This window comes from Vanessa tameamea, chromosome 23 (genome assembly GCF_037043105.1).
Source record: "Vanessa tameamea isolate UH-Manoa-2023 chromosome 23, ilVanTame1 primary haplotype, whole genome shotgun sequence".
Taxonomy (NCBI): Eukaryota; Metazoa; Arthropoda; class Insecta; order Lepidoptera; family Nymphalidae; genus Vanessa; species Vanessa tameamea.
In genome coordinates this window covers 4,173,006-4,190,372 of record NC_087331.1, presented here as the reverse complement: position 1 = coordinate 4,190,372, position 17,367 = coordinate 4,173,006, and the positions used below count along the sequence as shown (strand labels likewise).

The 17,367-nt window shown below is 31.4% G+C and overlaps 2 protein-coding genes across 2 annotated transcripts; both read right to left on the bottom strand.

Moving 5' to 3' along the window:
• Positions 1-4,673: 4,673 nt before the first annotated feature.
• LOC113401884 (uncharacterized) lies at positions 4,674-5,804 on the bottom strand. The gene is made up of 3 exons (XM_026641959.2): positions 5,772-5,804; positions 5,207-5,363; positions 4,674-4,834 (listed from the first exon to the last, which is right to left on the bottom strand). The coding sequence occupies exons 1-3, from the start codon at positions 5,802-5,804 to the stop codon at positions 4,674-4,676; spliced, it is 351 nt and encodes a 116-aa protein (XP_026497744.2).
• Positions 5,805-5,921: 117 nt separating this feature from the next.
• LOC135193956 (uncharacterized) lies at positions 5,922-16,319 on the bottom strand. The gene is made up of 4 exons (XM_064218574.1): positions 16,254-16,319; positions 15,900-15,932; positions 6,538-6,698; positions 5,922-6,234 (listed from the first exon to the last, which is right to left on the bottom strand). Exons 1-4 carry the CDS (start codon positions 16,317-16,319, stop codon positions 5,922-5,924), a joined length of 573 nt encoding a protein of 190 aa, XP_064074644.1.
• Positions 16,320-17,367: the final 1,048 nt, after the last annotated feature.

Sequence of the window (17,367 nt, the reverse complement as noted above, 5' to 3'; positions counted from 1 at the left end):
ATAAAAATAAAAAGGTACAGTTGATAAAAAACATTGAAGTACGACCACTGAACGTAAACCACTTGAGTATAAATAACAGCCGTTACTGAATATGATACACAATGACTAATAATGTAGTACCAATTATATTTACGCCAATTTCTTAAATGCTTATGCGGTATACGAGAATTTTCGCTCGTAAAATTTATAATTCGTTGCAAATTGATTATCATTCGCACTATTTTTTTATTATAATAAACATTGTTTATATATAATATAATACTGTCGAAGCAATAAAGATAAAAATTTAACATTACTGAATAGTATAAACTATTTAATGGTGCAACATTAGACAAGCCTGCAATAAATGAATGTATATAGTGAATATATAATAATAGAACAGTGAATACGAATGATAGTATTATATATATATAACCTTTGGGATAAACAAAATTATTTTTAATCGTATAATTGGATTGAAAGAATACGTTTTGGAAAAGGTTGAGCGGAAAGAGCGCAGCTTGAAGCCTTTGATCGATAAAATTATTTTCATTTTTCTTAATCGAAGTCATATTTGTAAAAAAATTTTGATCGTTAAATTCATTATACGAGTGTCTAATGGTAGCTGAGTTATGACTCATTTATAACGCAATAACTTTAACGTTCCTAATAATTTCCCCACTACCATGATCAATATAATTTGTTTAGTATTTGTAAACACGGATGCGTAATGTAAGAGCATTTAGTTACTTAACTAGTTATAGTATAGGCTTTGCCCATGGTGATTAAAAAATTCATATTGGAATCTTACAAATAATTAAAGGCCTGATATATCAGCTTCTAATCTTTTATTTTATATATTTATAAGTCTTTAATAGTCTTCAGTTTTGAGACTTATATTTTTTTTTTATTTGAAAAAAGAAACAAAATCATAAAAATTTTAGTCATCTAGTCATCCGCCATCTTGTTCATTCATCTGTCGAAGATGAATTGTTTGAATTCAAATCTTCATCTACGTCTTGATCTTCATCTTCAATATCAATTTCTTTTATTTGTTTTTTTTTTTTTTTGATGGCATCGTGATACTCGTATTATTATTATTTTTAGAAATTCTGGTTTTCCTTATATTACTTGTAGTGCAAGATGATAATTTCTCGAACTCATCACTCAGTTAAAATATTTATATTTGAAAATTTATTTACATCACAATTCTTATTTTTAATTTTTAGTTCTACGTTTCAACTCACTTAAACAGTATCATCACACATTGTATAGTAATGGCGGAAATATTGCAATCAAAGCTTTGAATGACTTGCTTCTTAAATGCCGTCTTCAGTCTTCGATCCTCTTTAAACAAGTGCTTGTCTCGATCCCGAACAAGCCAAAAATATGTGAGATCTTACAAATGCTTAAAGGGGATCAGATTCTAATCTTTTATGTTATACATTTCTGTCTTTAACAAGCATCTTAAGTATTATATTTTTATTTGACAAATGACAAGAAATAATAAATATTAGTATTATTACTCTAATATAATAATACCGACATTTGTTTATCGTGTATCACACCATTTTCTAATTAAAAAAAAAAAAATATATATTTTTTCTTGATGTTAAAAAATATCAAGTTAGTTTAAATGGAGCATATAGGTCTTATGGACTATATAGTTCGTCTGTTTATCTATGAAGTTCATCAAATTATATGTAATTCGCTAGCGTACAAAAGACACATCAACTCCCTAATATTTTTTTTGTTTTGTATAAAATATATATAGATAAACTGGCTATAAATGGGCCACTCAATGGTATGGATGTTGTGTATAAGTGAATGTATATCAATTAGCATCAATCTTACTACATGACATCATTTATTTATATTAATCAATTATCTTTTCGCCAATTTATTAAATGTTTATGAAGAATACGAGAATTTTATGATTATATTATATGTCACGATCGTATTCTGCGATAACTTTCGAATTTCTTTTTATTAGAATAGCCCTACGAGTGAAAGTGAAATTCTAAAAAAGTATATATATTTTTATTTTCAGAAAGAATGAGAATGAGCCTACAAGCCGATAATTTATTTTGGTTTAATTCTAATGTCACCTACAAGTTGTGTTATTTAATACAAAATTTGTTCTTAAAACATGAAATAATTACAATTGAACGAACAAATTCGCTTTCACCGTAATTTTCCAACCAAAGAGTAAAGCAATCAATTTCGTAAATGGAATAACAAACGTAATTAAAAATTAATGGTATTAATTTACTTGTTTTACAATAAATATTTCACTTGAAGTTTTTCATATATTTTATGAGTTTATTATTTATTATTTTAATAAAAATATTTTATATTTCACCGCATTTACAGATAAAAAATGTAGTCGTCTCGAAACTAAGGGCAGTGGTTTTACATCTAAATATAAGGAATTTATAAATAAATAAATATGGAAAATAAGCCTAGTTCTCTATCGAGTTTCGCTTATGAAATAAATATATTTTTCCTATTATTGTAATACTGTAATAGTCATGAATGAGGGAATAAAAAATCTGGAGGGTAGGTACGTGGCGGCAATCGCGGAAGGTACATGACGCCTGACTTTTGCCATCACGGCGTACGAATCGGTCTTACGTAAGGCGTGCCAGAACATGTTTTAGATCAAAATATTAATTTTCTGAGCCAATAAATTGGTAAGATTGGACTTTGAACCGTTATTATCTAACATATTTCTATTTGGTAACATTTTACTTGATTTGGTAAAACTATACTAGTCCGCATATCATCAAGTTGCATAACTTTCAGCTGTTAAATAAATAAAATAAAAAAAAAAAACAAATATGGCAATTCCATAATAATATAATTCTAAAACAAGGTTGACAGTTACAGTGGAATCTCAAAATAAAAACATTAACTATCTTTATCTGAACTAGATAATTAAGTGCCTATTTTTCAGATAATATTTTTGGTATTAGAATAACTACTAAGTACACAATAATATGTATTTCTGTACAAGAAATTTTTATAAGTAATCTTTTATACAGGTCCAAACCATGTCAAGGTCAAATTTCATTATGATTTATTCATTTTAGTAATAAATAGACAGTCATAGTCATATTTGGAGACTACACACTAACACTCGAAATCCACTCAAATACTATTTGGATTTAAAACTAACTAGAAATACACACAAATTACGAATATAAATCTTAACGGACTTACACACTCAAAAACATTTTACGGTTATTTAAAGCGCTCCTTACTGTTACTGGTATTTTTTTTTTTACTATTGTCCAATGCATTATAGTAATTTACAGTTTTCTTTTTTTTTTTTGCACGTTAAGTACCACGAAAACCTCACGGGTTGATCTGGGTACAGAGAGCGATTTTATTTCTTAAGTTATTTTATGTAAAAAATATTTTTTAAAGCGTGATTTAGTTTTCGTGGCACTTGTATACAACTCCTACAATTCCCTAGGCAGTTTATTAATAAGGACAGGAACCAGGTAGTCATCAGTTCTCTTTCCATACAAATACGAGTATTATTAGTTTCAGGTAAGTTATATTTATGTTTAGTATACAGTTGTCGCAAGCATGTAGGTCTAAATTTCGCTTAATAGCTTTGAATTTTTAATTTCAGTGAGAATCGAAAATTTAAATTTATCTTACACAGTCATAACCTGACAATGCTGAAACAGGTGATCGTAGCTGTCCCTGTGTCGAAAAATAATGTTTCTAGGTACAATTGTCTTAAGCAATCTTAATTGAAGGTTGTATATATATTTTCTAAGTTAGACTTACAAGATCTTCCATAGCTACAAATACATTTTTAAGTCGTAATATACTGTAAGGTAATTTTTATTGTAATATACTGAGTTTGCTTAATACCGATTTTAGCTTTGAACAAACATGTAATGCATGCGGACCCCAGGTGGATCCGTCATCGATTACTAAGCCTATATACATATGAGTTTTTACTTGTTCAATTTCCACACACGAACAATTCAGACCACATGGAGAGTGCAAACAAAAGTGGTCATGAGCCACGATAGTAGGTCTGATATCTGTCTTGTTGTGCGACGGGTGGATGTGCATAAACTTGGTCTTTTGTGCGTTAATTATCAGACCCACATCGTGAGCCCATTTACAAAGTTGATCAAAATTATATTGCAGTCTGTCCTGCGCTTGTTTGACGTTTTTTTCGGGTACTACTAAACATGTGTCATCCGCGAACTGGTATACAGTGCCCTCATCTATGATATTAGCCATATCGTTTACGTACAACAGATACTCCGTAGGACCGATAATAGAGCCTTGTGCACACCACATGTGGTTGATATTAAATTGCTATAATGGTTTCCTAGGCTTACTGTGGCTTTTTCTATTTAGATGATAGTTTTTTAACAATTCTAATAAGGGACTCTGTATACCACCTCGCGAGAGTATATCAAATACTATCGAAGGCTTTACTAAAGTCAATTAGTAAGACGAGCACGTGTAGTCTTTTGTTCAAGTAAGTGTTAACATCGTGAGTAAATTTCCTCAGTAATTCAGTGGTACTTTTATTTTTCTGAAACCCATATTGTTTATTGTTAATTACTGAGTATTGAGCTAAATATTTATTTATTTTGTCCCCTAAATATCTTTCAATAATTTTGTCTATACATGATAGTATGGTGATTGGGCGATAATTATTATGAAAAGGCAAATTGCAAAATGACAATAGTATAAACAGCAAAGTTATCAAAGTATCGTAAGGGCAGCGCCGCGTCCACTGTGAAGATTCGACAAGCTGTCATCTTACTGAACTTCGCTCTGTTTAATCTTCGAATATTTTTATATAACTTCCTCATACCTGTGAAAAGAGAGACACGTGTGGTTAATTACAGTCGTACTTGATGACTGGTGCTAAAGATAATGTTTAAAATAATGGTGAGATTTTATGTCAAAAATTTTACAATCAGCGCATACGGCGGCCTACTATGAACATGTCGGGAATCAAGAATCTCACTTAGATCTATTACACAAGGAAGAGAATTGACTCACAAAAAGAAAAAAACAAACTAAAATTGTAAACCTGATATTATGAATATGATGCGGCCTGCAAATAAAAACAGTAAGTACATGGTACCACCAAAACTAGATGGTATAATAGCAAGATGCACCGAAGTCACTGACAAAACTTGTGAAGGCTAGAAAGGTTAAATAAGAATATTAATAATATTACCTTCACTCTCATCATTCTCGGAACGTATCATACACTGCCTCTCGGCCTCGATTACATTTGTATAGAAATCTTCACACTCCTTAATGCATATGCTGAGAAGGATAATGTTTTTAAATAACCATCCAAAGACGTAAATTTCGGCGAGATTTATTATCGTCTGAAATTTTTTTCATTATGTAAGTAACATTGTAAGTGTCTCGACTTCCTCGTTGGTCTGGTGGATAGATTTCTAGGTTCAAGTCAAGGCAATATAAAGTAATTGGATTTCTCAGTCGAAAAATTCTCAGTAACAGACCGGAGTCTAGAAATTTAAATTATGCAGTATACACACTTCCGTGCCTCGGGAAGCACGTAAAACCTACTACACGTAAAGAATCTTTACAGTCGTGTCGAATTGCCATCCCATTTGATTATGAGTAAGGAAATTATGAGTGCACCTGTGTTCGCACACACACACTTGTGTACCATGTACTTGTCCTGCAAAGTTGGTTTGGCCGAAATCGCTCAGGATGACATCATCATCAACCTCAATATTACAAGACAAAAAAAAAATAAAAATACAAACCAATGTGTCTGCAATGATATTAAATTTTCCCATTTCTATTATCATTTGTACGTAGACCAAACTCAGACCTAAAGTATAAGATGTTTGAAGGAATATCTGAAATCGAAGGAGTTTTTTATAACACTTATTTATTTTAAATGATTTCCTTGATTAATTGATCAACAAACTCATGATACTTACTGGCACCTGAAAAATTATTTTAAATAATTCAAATGATTCTATAAAATCAATATAACTATCGAAGATCTTTTTGTAATTACCATCTTGAGATCTTCTTGTCTTTCGAACGAAACGATATCGAGGGCCTGAATTTTGTGAAATTTTATAAACCCATAATTCAAAACAGATTCGAATTAATTTCATATAACGAAATGCACAAATGATACTGACGTCATAAAAGATTAATATAAATATATAAAAGCTATAAGAAAAACTAAAATACTTCCAATGAACGTAGCACATTCTAGAATAAAAAATGGATATGAATGTGTATAGTACAAACTGAAAGTATACATTATACCAATTCCCTTTCTGCCATTTTTTTAGATATATATCAAAGTCATGGGAATTTTTACTCGTAAACTTGATATTTTTTTGAATATTTATTATGAATTTAACAGTGGTTCTATTATAATAAACATTGTTGACGAACAAAATAATGCTTTCAAAAGAGTTTAGAATGAAATTTGTCAATGTTGAATAATTTAAGGTATCTTTTGGAACGTTTTTAGAAAACATACTTTCGATTCTTATATGAAAATAGTGCAAATATATAAGTAGAACTGTGAATATAAACGACAAGGTATTATATATATAGCTTTTGGGATGCACAAAATTGTTTCTGATTGTATATTTGGATTGGAAGAATATGTTTTGGAAAAGGTTAAGCGGAAATATGGCAGCTTGGAACTTTTGATCGATAAAATTGTTTTTACGGTACTTGTCTAACATTAACATTTTTTGTCAATTTTTTTGACTTGTAACCGAAATTACGGTCGAACAACTCAATACTGGAGTGACATTTTATTGTTTTGAGATTACATATTAATTTCATTAAAATACTGTCGTTAGTATTTGGTTAATATTTTTGTAAGCAAAGACGATTAATGTAAGAGCTTTTTACGTAATGAGAATATTTAGGGCTGTGAAATAAGCGTGTTTATTTTATATTACACATTTTATATTCGGGTTTAAGCCACGATCATACTTTTTTTATTATTTTACTTTACAGATATTGTCGTGGCCCGTCTTGACTGCGAGCTTTGCGCTCTCCGATATCGATTGCACGAGATGTCTTTACCTATCCTTATTACTGTTTTATTGACTTTATTTCTACTAGAAAACTCTGAGCATAATTTTATCATATTGTGTAAGTAATTATCGGATATAACGATGTATGTTTATAATACAAGATTTATGTGATGTGATTATTTATTGGCGCGACTCTATTGCCGTCATACCTCCTCTCCGCCGCAGCTCCCTAATATCTTGTGTGCGTGTGTTAGTGTATGTGTGTGTGTGCGTGTGTTGTAATATATATAATATTTATGCTTTTTTGCTATACATTATTATAATAATACGATATATTTATTTTACTTACGTAACTCTATGTTTCTATTGGTTTTACTTCATATCTTCTATAAGGATTTCTTTAATTTTAATTTATTTCATAACCTTAAATACTGAAGTTGTACATATTTTGTCGTCCTGTGACGGCCATTTTATTTTTCTAAGGTATCAAAAAACAATAAAAACTAAATCATAATACTTTATTCAAGTAGGCTCATAAAAGCACTTTTGAATCGTCAATTTATGTTTTGAATTAATGTAAAGTTGCCACTAGTTCGGAAAGTATTTAGTATAAGATTCTACCGAGAAGAACTGGTAAAAAACTCAGTAGTTACTCTTATCCACCGTTTCAATTACAGATATTATATCTTCGACATATTTAAAAAACAAAATCCCGTACCTACTCGTATATTATAAATATGTCTATGTTCGTTTGTTCTCCTTTTCGTAGAAACGCCGGATGGACGGGTTAACGTAATACTTTTTTCAGAATTTAAGGGTCGTTACAATTTAATCCTAAATAGAAATTAGTCCTTTATTTGTACTAAAAACAGAATATTATACATCCTAAAATAACCCATAAATGAATTACTTTTCCTTTAGTAGACAGGGTTTAAACTTAATTAAAATTTTCAAAAACCGAAATCACAAAACATAATCTGGTTTTAAAAAAAAATTTAGGACATTTATTTATAACAATATTTCTTATATCAATTAAGATACTCTTACGCGATTACAGTTTTGCTGCTTTGGCCTGTTAATTTGGGATGCAAAATGCAATTCATTTTGCAGCCCAAAGTTATTTAGTTTCTTTTTTTTTTTAAGCGGAAAACATTAGTCAAGAAAAACTGAAGTCTTTCTAGATCTGAGTAAGCTGAAGATTTAATTACCAAGTGCACGAATAACGGATAAAGAAACCGGATAAAACGCAGACGAGGCACTTGCAAACACCGGTTTAATTACGTTTCTTGCTTATCGTTGACGGTTTTTTTGTTGCAAACCGAGAAGTCGATGTTTCGAATCGGATAAAAAAAAATCGTTTTCAACATTCGAAGCATTTACCAAAATGTAATAGAAAAAGGCAAACTTTTCGGAATCTTGTCTCATATTCGATATTTTAACATAAAAAGATATATTTAAAATAAAAATAAAAAGTTGCATATGCCCGGTCAAGTCAGATCAACTGTCGCAAGTGGAGATGGATTGGCCACACGCTCCGAAGAGACCCCGACCATATTTCCAAACAAACTTTGGACTGGAATCCCCAAGGGAAAAGAAAGCGTGGCCGTTCCCGTCAAACCTGGCGATGCTCCGTGTTGGCAGAGGCGGAATGACGTTGAGCGAGGTGAAGCGTGAATCTTAAGACCGATCGCGATGGAGGACATCTGTGGACGCCCTCTGCCCCATCTAGGGGACATAGGACATCATCATTCATCATATGCCGATTTTTGTGTTGAAAAATTCTCAGTAGCAGCCCAAAGTCTGGAAATTGGCAGTGCATATATTCCCGTACCTCGGCAAGTACGTAAAGCCTTTGGTCCGGCCCTGAACTCTTTCCGGTCGTGTTAGACTTGATGTCCCATCGGTCTACGAGACTGACGGAATTTAGAGCACACTTGTGTTTGCGCACAGACACTTGGGTGTATGTTCCGCACAGTTGGCATATCTCTCTTGAGAATGACTGCAGTCGCCGAAATCGGCTACGGAAACATCAAGACATCATCACAATGTTAAATTTCTATCGGTTAGGGTTATCAATAGATGATTTGTATAACATTAACCATCATTTTTCTTCTAGTGCACGTCACCAAATAAAAATGCAAATAACTTATATAATTTTTAATAAATCTTCCAAAACAAATTTCTAACCCGTATACCAATTTCAATTAATAGCAAGAGATATGGCGTCACAGTGCGTCCCATCACTTAAGCAATCTGCATTTCATCACTCTCATAATGCTGGCCGGAGAGAACTCAGTCGCAGAACCAGCTATTTTTTAAGATATAGGACCTACTTCTAGTACGATATTCTTGTCAATTTTTTTGTTGTGAATTTTTAATTAGATCTCTTCGAGACTAAGACCAACTCGACGACCAATACCAACACACTTTCTTATGTCGTCCTGCACCGACTCCGCCGCTCTACTCCCTTGTGTGTGTGGTGCGATCCTACATACTTAATTGTCGTATATTATTGTAATGACATGAAAAACCCCGTGGCTAAACACCTATCTACCGGTGTGACAAAGTAACAAACTTAACTGATCTCACAATAACAACTCCGCTAAGGGAAGCTGAAAATCGAAAGAGACGGAAAAATATCACAACTAATGGAACGCAAGATTTTTAGAACACAACCGTCTTTAATGTATAGAACGACCATGAAGAGGATACAAAAGTTAAGTTATTACTTTGATTAAATATTGTTTTTGTTAATTTTTCTTCATTTATATAACTAAACTATATTTCTTTAATTACAAATTACAATTATAAATATTAATTTCGACATTTCTCATCTGCCAGGTATACAGTGATGACCATATTATTTATATTACTTTTGACTCAGCTTTGAGTTCAGCAGCCGCTAAACTATCCGATAGCTGTGTAAGTATTATATGTTATGTTATATGAATGTAAACAATATGTAACGGTAACTTCAAAATAAACCATATAATAAAATATTAGTACAACTTTAGTTTGATAGAGTCGGTTAAAAATACAAACAAATCTCGAAGAACAATTTGTTTCAACTTGTTTTCAACGTGCCATGTAATAAATTGATAGAAATTTTATTCCGAACATTGAAAACGTCATAGCGACTTAGACGCGGGGCTTATTCTGTTACATTAAATTTTTGTCAAAATAAAACGCGTCCGTGACGAAAGTTTTTAAGTGACCCATTAAATTATACGTCAATGGTTCTGTTTTTAAAGGTATTGCTGATAATGTTGAAAAAGAAGCTAATATTTATTTGTAGGTAACCCGTAACGATTTTGATGCGCTTACATTTTTCATCTAACACAATTAACTTATTTCCAAAATTATTTTATATAGTAACTCTATTGTCTTGTTTGTTCCTTACGAGAAACAGAGATTCGAAAGTTAATTACCGGAAATAAATGCTATTAAAACATTTTTCCGTATCGCCTTTTTTATTAATTTATTGCTTTTATTTCTATCAAGAGACACCAGCGAATAATGCTTTAGTTTTTCTCAAATGTAAAATATGTTAAATTAAGCATAACAACAAATCAATTAAAGTGACTAAGAGAGTGGCCTCCTTAAAATCTAGTATGCAACGAATTAAAAACATTACAACAACCAACTTGTCCACCCAAATCCCTTAATATAAAAAAAAAATCCGGAAAATCGTATTTTGGACATTTTTATCGCCATACAATATTATTTACATCTTTATCTATCTATATTATAAAGCCGTAAAGATTAAGAGAACAATAATATAAGAAACAACTACGATAATACGATTTTAATAATTATTTTTGCATTACTGGGAAAATGATATTCTAGTCTATTTCAATGGCGTTGGAGTAATGACAAATAAAAAAAATTGACATTGAATTTATATGACATCATTGATCGAGATTTCAATCAATGACAACATATTACATTATGGATTAAAAGTGCGTTTCGTATGTCAGCGGAGTTGTTATCGAAGTAAATTTAAAGTGCCATATTATTGTATTATAAAACATGATTTAATATCACAAAATGTTTGAGCTATTAGCAAATCGCATAGATTATGTGAATCGAAGGTTTGTTAAGGTTTATTCCTTCTGCTATTGGAATGGGCTATAAACATTTACGAACCTCTAAGAACGGAACAGTAACTATAAACGTCAATCTATATGGCGAAGCTGTATGAAACTGGAATGTACACTCAAATTAAAACCTGGTATATGCCCGCTGAATCGTAATTCCAATTCTCTGAGCGAAAAAATATCCAGTCCTATTAATCAATCACTAGTTCTTCACTTCCTTTGTTGTCATTAATGTGTGAAGTGGAAAGGAAAGCAACGAACAATTTGTCGAACGTGCTACTTAAGTTTTCTTTGTTATTGACAACAAACTGTGCAATATGCACCTAACATGTACGGCTTTTGTGTTACGTAATTAATTTTATTTTTTTATACAGTGAGCCAATAAATAAACATAAATATAAATATTGGACAACATCACATACATTACTCCGATCCCAATGTCAGTAGCTACAGCACTTGAGTTATGGAAAATCAGAAGTAACGACGGTACCACAAACACTCAGATCCAAGACAACATAGAAAATTAATGAACTTTTTCTACATCGACTCGGCCAGGAATTGATCCCGGGGCCTCGGAGCGGCGTACCCATGAAAACCGGTGTACACATTACTCGACCACGGAGGTCGTCGCCAATAGTTATACAGAATTTGTTACAATAGTTATAATGATAGTTCAACTTTGCATATCGCAATTAAAGGCTAAATAAGCATGTGTAAGAGTAAAATTTACATATATAACATAAAAAACTAAAATAAAAATATATATATATATATAAACTACTTAACACAGTTTTATTTTTGAGGATCAAAATAATTATTTTCGTATTTGTTGTCCAACAGCCGACGCTCTGAATATTTATAATATTAATTCCTTTACTTGTGGAACTCTCTTCCTGTTGAAGTAAGACGTGCACAATCATTTGCTTCATTTAAACCATCTTAAAATAATACTATCTTTCACTTTAATGCTGTATATTTTGCGAATTTTATTTTATGTATAAATTGTATCTAATTATATACATATATATAAATATGTGTATGCATGTGTAGCTATATATCAAGTACTGTACATTATTTTATTTTAAATATATTATTATTTTACTGTAATATATTTATATATTATGTTTATCTCTGCTATGTTTATTATGTGTTCTATTTTAAGACATTTTCTGCCTCGCACGACCACTCTTTGGAACCAGCTTTCGCCGGCGGTTTTTCCGAACCGACACGACTTGGGAACCTTGAAGAAAAGAGCGTACACTTGCAAGCCCCCCGGTTTTGCAGATGTCCATGGGCGGTGGTAATCACTTTCCATCAGGTGAGCATCCTGCTCGTTTGTCACCTACAACATAAAAAAAAAATGTACATACATAAATCATTTTATTTCTGTTTCTTTCCTCTACCTTAAGGTTGCCTGGAAAAGATCGCTGTTTTAGCGATAAGTCCGCCTCTTGTGGATCTCTCTTGAATGTAACTAATATATGTGTTTATTGGTGTACAATAAAGAGTATTTTGATTTAATTTGATTTTAAATACAGGTCGACATATAAAAAATATATATTATTTGGTTTTTTGTTACTATAATGGCAGAGAGCAATAAGCTGTATCTTAAATAATGGAACATATGATAACTACAAATAACAAAGGTATTAAGGTCACTGAATATAATTTGTAACAATAAATATATACTTTGAACATAAAAACAACAATGCAAGAAAAAACATATTTATCTATGTATCTATATATAATCTATCTATATATTTAGTATAATTATACTAATATTAAATTACATTGTTTAAAAAAAATGTAAAACGCACCAAGATTCAACATATACTGCCAATGAGGTCATGAAAAATCTTCACTCTTTTATTTAAAAAAAAAAGTATTTAAATCCGATTCTTAAGTCCTGCGTAACAAACCCCCGATTGCTTAAATTACTAAAGTAAGGCGGCACTTCCTGAAAACCTTTAGCTACCTCTCAGACAAGTTCTGAATATTTTAATGATTTAGGGAGATTAACTTACGAGTAGAATGTACTTCTTTGTAAAGATAAAGACATCGTTTTGAATTATGCTAGCTTAGATAAAATTGTACCTATTTAAATAAAGAACTTAATTACAAGAGATCTGTACTAATATAAATGCGAAAGTAACTCTGTCTGTCTGTTGATCTTACACGGCCAAGCCTCTGAACCAAATTTGAAGAAATTTTTGTATGAAGTACATTTGAACTTCAAAGAAAGATATAGACTACCTACTAACCAACTCCTAAAACGCGAGCAAAGCCGTGGATGACAATTAGTTAGTAATCAATTTGTAAAGTAATTTTATAGCACTAGATTAAAATCCGGCTTCGCTTGCGTAAAATAAATATAACTAAACAAATACGGTTTCTCATTTACATTTTATACGTATAATTTTTTCATATATGTTGTGATTATGAAACATCTATATTTACTATTGAGGTAGTGTAAACCAACAACAATATTTATTTAATGTCATACACAAAGATCAGTCAGTAGTATTAATGTTTCGAGTTTCGAATGTTTATTTCACAGTAGTTGCGCAGTTACAATTTTTACACTCACAGACTAAGATATTGCGTCGCGGTTTTTTTTATTGGAGTAATTGTAAGAAGGTTCTTAACGTAGCATAGACAATAAATGTGTAATAGTTGCCAGTTTAAATTTCATAACGTGATTTAATTACACGAAATATCAATACAAATTTTGCGGATCAATTTTATTGACTCGGATTTTTTTTTAACGATCTATAATTTATTGTGGATAAGTTTCCATCGCGTCTACCGTACCCTTGCACGAAACTATTGTATGAAACACACTCTCGGAACGCACCCCTATACGTCAAAAGTTGCCCGTTGAACTGTGACATGTTAGTGAAGTTTATGGATTTAATGTTGAAATATCTAGATTATACGAATTTTGCCAATGTATGTTGTCGACTAAAAAATCATTATTTTTAAACGATCCATAATTGTGGTTAAGTTTCGATCGGGTCTATAGTAAACCTGCAGGAAATTATTAATAAAAAAAAAAAACAAAAAATTGGTATAAACCAGATAGACGTTAAAATTGTGTTAGGAACGGGACTGACAAGATTGAACTTGTCAATTTCAGGTAGTATGACAGCTCTTATACCGTTGAGCAATTGACACCAAGTAGCTAAATTTTTTATATTCAAACCCATAAATCAAATAAACTGTAAATATAATAATAACATTGTTTTTGTTTCCAAAAAAAATCCAATAAAGAATAAAATCTTCCGACATACATAAACAATGTGAGTATTATTTGTATTGTTGGACAAATACATCTCAGATCTTATTCCAGTTGGCGGAGCATAGAAATAAATTCATCTCAGCAGTAACATTTTGTTTAAACTGCGTATATCAATGTCCGATACAAATTAAACGATGAAGATTACCTCTGTACTGTCAATATTAATATGCAACTGTAAAATATATGATAAAGATATTTCGAAAGATTTTTTGTTGTTAAAAATCCTAACTTTGCTATTTATAAAATTGAAACAAAAAGTCAGAGGTAGACGACGACCATTCGACGACCTCCGTGGTCGAGTAGTGTGTACACCGGTTTTCATTGGTACGCCACTCTGAGGTCCCAGGTTCGATTCCCGAGTCGATGTAGAAAAAGTTCATTAGTTTTCTATGTTGTATTGGGTCTAGGTGTTTGTGATACCATCGCATAACACAAGTGCTTTAGCTACTTACATTGGGATCAGAGTAATGTATGTGATGTTGTCCAATATTTATTTATTTATAAACATAATGACAAAGGGACTCATCCAGTCGATTCTAAAAGAAACAGAGTATATGATGTCAAGAATACAAACTTAAACTAAAATATAAATAGTTAAATAACGATAATAAGCAAATACAGACACACACAGTATACAAACTTAAATATAAACGGCATTAGTGAACACACGAAATAAAAAAAAAATACAAATAGATAGACTCGAGTCAAGGATAAACTAAAGGTCAAATGGTGCCGAAATAAATTAAAGCAGATACACCAACATTTGTTTTCATATATAAATATATATAAAAGACAGACTAAGACTTAAAACTTTTACTACGATTCCCTTTTATGTACGCAAATTCCCAAAAGCTTCATGCATTAACTCCTCAAGGCGTAGCCATGTATTGACCTGCATCGAAGACCCTAAACTTAAAGATGGAACATAAATTTATCGATGTCCGCAGAAAGTTCAGACCGTTTGGGGATTAGAATTTTCACTGCAGTCTTTTCACAAGTTAGTGGATTCGGTGCCAAGACAATCCGATTAAACGGGTATTGTCTATTGCTAAGATATAGTTTAGCTACAAATTTCTTAATCCGTTTAAAATGAACCATATCTTTATTGAATTCAATCGTGTAAAATAGAAAGTTCGTATTTAATTGTCTTCGATTTTTATTTGCTCAACTTACTTCGTATCTTTCTCGTGTAACTTAACTTATAGTGATACGCTATTTTGATTTATAAATCCTTTAAATGTTATAATAATTATAATCAATATCGCAGTACACTAAAATGAACTCCATACCTTTTCATCCTATATTTTATCTACTAAGATTTTCTGACGGTCGTGTTCTTCGATCTAAAGAGAATTTAGTTTAAGAAATCCCTCTTCATTCGACTTCATTCTGTACTAACTCCTTTACTATTCGAGTTATTCGTTCGAAACTCTCTTCCTCTAAAAGCAAGACGAGCACAATCATTTGCTTCACTTACGAAATTAATAAAACAGCTCTATTTTGCTCTCGAGTTACCTTTGCTTCCGTAATACTTAATTACATTTTTAATATGAATTGTTATATGTTACATAATGCTTAGTAGTTGTTGCATTGTTAATTTTAGGTATTTCTTTCTGTCAATTTATTGACTGCCTTAAATACATATAAAAGTGTTTTATTTACGTTGTAATGCAATAAATGCAAATTGTTCTACCGCCAAACAGCAGAACCTATTATTGTTATATTCCGATTTGAAGGGTGAGTGAGTCGGTGAACTTCAAACTCAAGAGATATAACATCTTAGTTCCCAAAGTTGGCAGCACATTGGCTATGTATGGAATGGTTAATATTTCTTACAGCGCTATGGTCTAGGCGGTGGTGACCGCTATCACCAGGTGGCCCGCCTGCTCGTCCCCTATCCATATCATAAAAATTTGCTTGGTGCAAATATTTGTTTTAGTGGCAAAATTAAGAGGTTACAGGATTTTTGGGTTCTTTTTGATGGGTATTCCTGTGCTTTGGACAACACGTAAAGCTTTTCGATCGTGTCATACCGTGAATTTATAATCCATTTGGAAAGTGCACTTATGTTTTCTACTCTTGTATTTATATTGTGTTCTGTACAATGATTTACCACCGACTTCGATTGTGGAAATCTAATTATAGTTCTCTTTAAAGGAAGTGTAAAAATATACAAAATGATAATTTAATTTATGCTCATATCATATTATAAAAGTTTAATAAGTATCCAATGTTTTAATTGAAACTATTTACAAAATGAAAACTTCAGGATTCTAAAAATCAAAGCTCGTTCAAAATATGTATTGAATGGGCTTTGAAAGAATATAACATAATTGAAAATCTATCACATATCTAACTATATATTTATTGAAATGTCGCAAAATCTCTCGTATCCCATAAAAAACGAAGAATTAGAGATACGTGCCCGGAAAACAACGATATAAACTTTTGCAGATTATATTGATGGTAAAAGTTGTCAGAAAGAGACGACCCGGACGTAGAAAAAGTCCCAGCTTCGTAATCTGCAAGAGTGGACATGCATTGCAAATACGTCGGACTAGCTATATCTTACCAGAATACGACAGATTTAGAAAATAATTTAACCATATTACTTATTTGCAATGGAATATAAAATAATGTAATTATTAAACTTTTATTAAATTTATTTTTAGTTAATTTCGCCCATGCTTATATTTGTAAATTGAAAACTTTTCAATTTTATATCGGTAAGTTTATTTCACGTTTTATAATAATTTAATATATACGATGAGTTAAGATATTACTTGTTGGTAGGGCTTTATGCAAGCATGACTGAGTAAGTACCACTCATCTTTATTATATTTTACCCCAAACAGTAATGTTGTGTTCCGGTTTATAGATTGAGTGTGTCAGTGTAACTAGGTACAAGAAATAACATTCTAGTTCCCATGGTTGGTGGCGCATTGATGGT

Bases quoted from the DNA above. Each gene is read 5' to 3' on its own strand.
- LOC113401884 (XM_026641959.2), bottom strand. From the start codon at position 5,804: ATGGGAAAATTTAATATCATTGCAGACACATTG. The intron at 5,364-5,771 runs GTTTGTATTTTT...AAAAAATTTCAG, and splicing joins ATATCATTGCAGACACATTG to ACGATAATAAATCTCGCCGA. The intron at 4,835-5,206 runs GTAATATTATTA...CTCTTTTCACAG, and splicing joins CGAGAATGATGAGAGTGAAG to GTATGAGGAAGTTATATAAA.
- LOC135193956 (XM_064218574.1), bottom strand. From the start codon at position 16,319: ATGGATAGGGGACGAGCAGGCGGGCCACCTGGTGATAGCGGTCACCAC. The intron at 15,933-16,253 runs GTAAGAAATATT...ACGGAAGCAAAG, and splicing joins ACCGCCTAGACCATAGCGCT to GTAACTCGAGAGCAAAATAG. The intron at 6,699-15,899 runs ATTTCGTAAGTG...TACCGTAAAAAC, and splicing joins AAAATAGAGCTGTTTTATTA to AATTTTATCGATCAAAAGTT.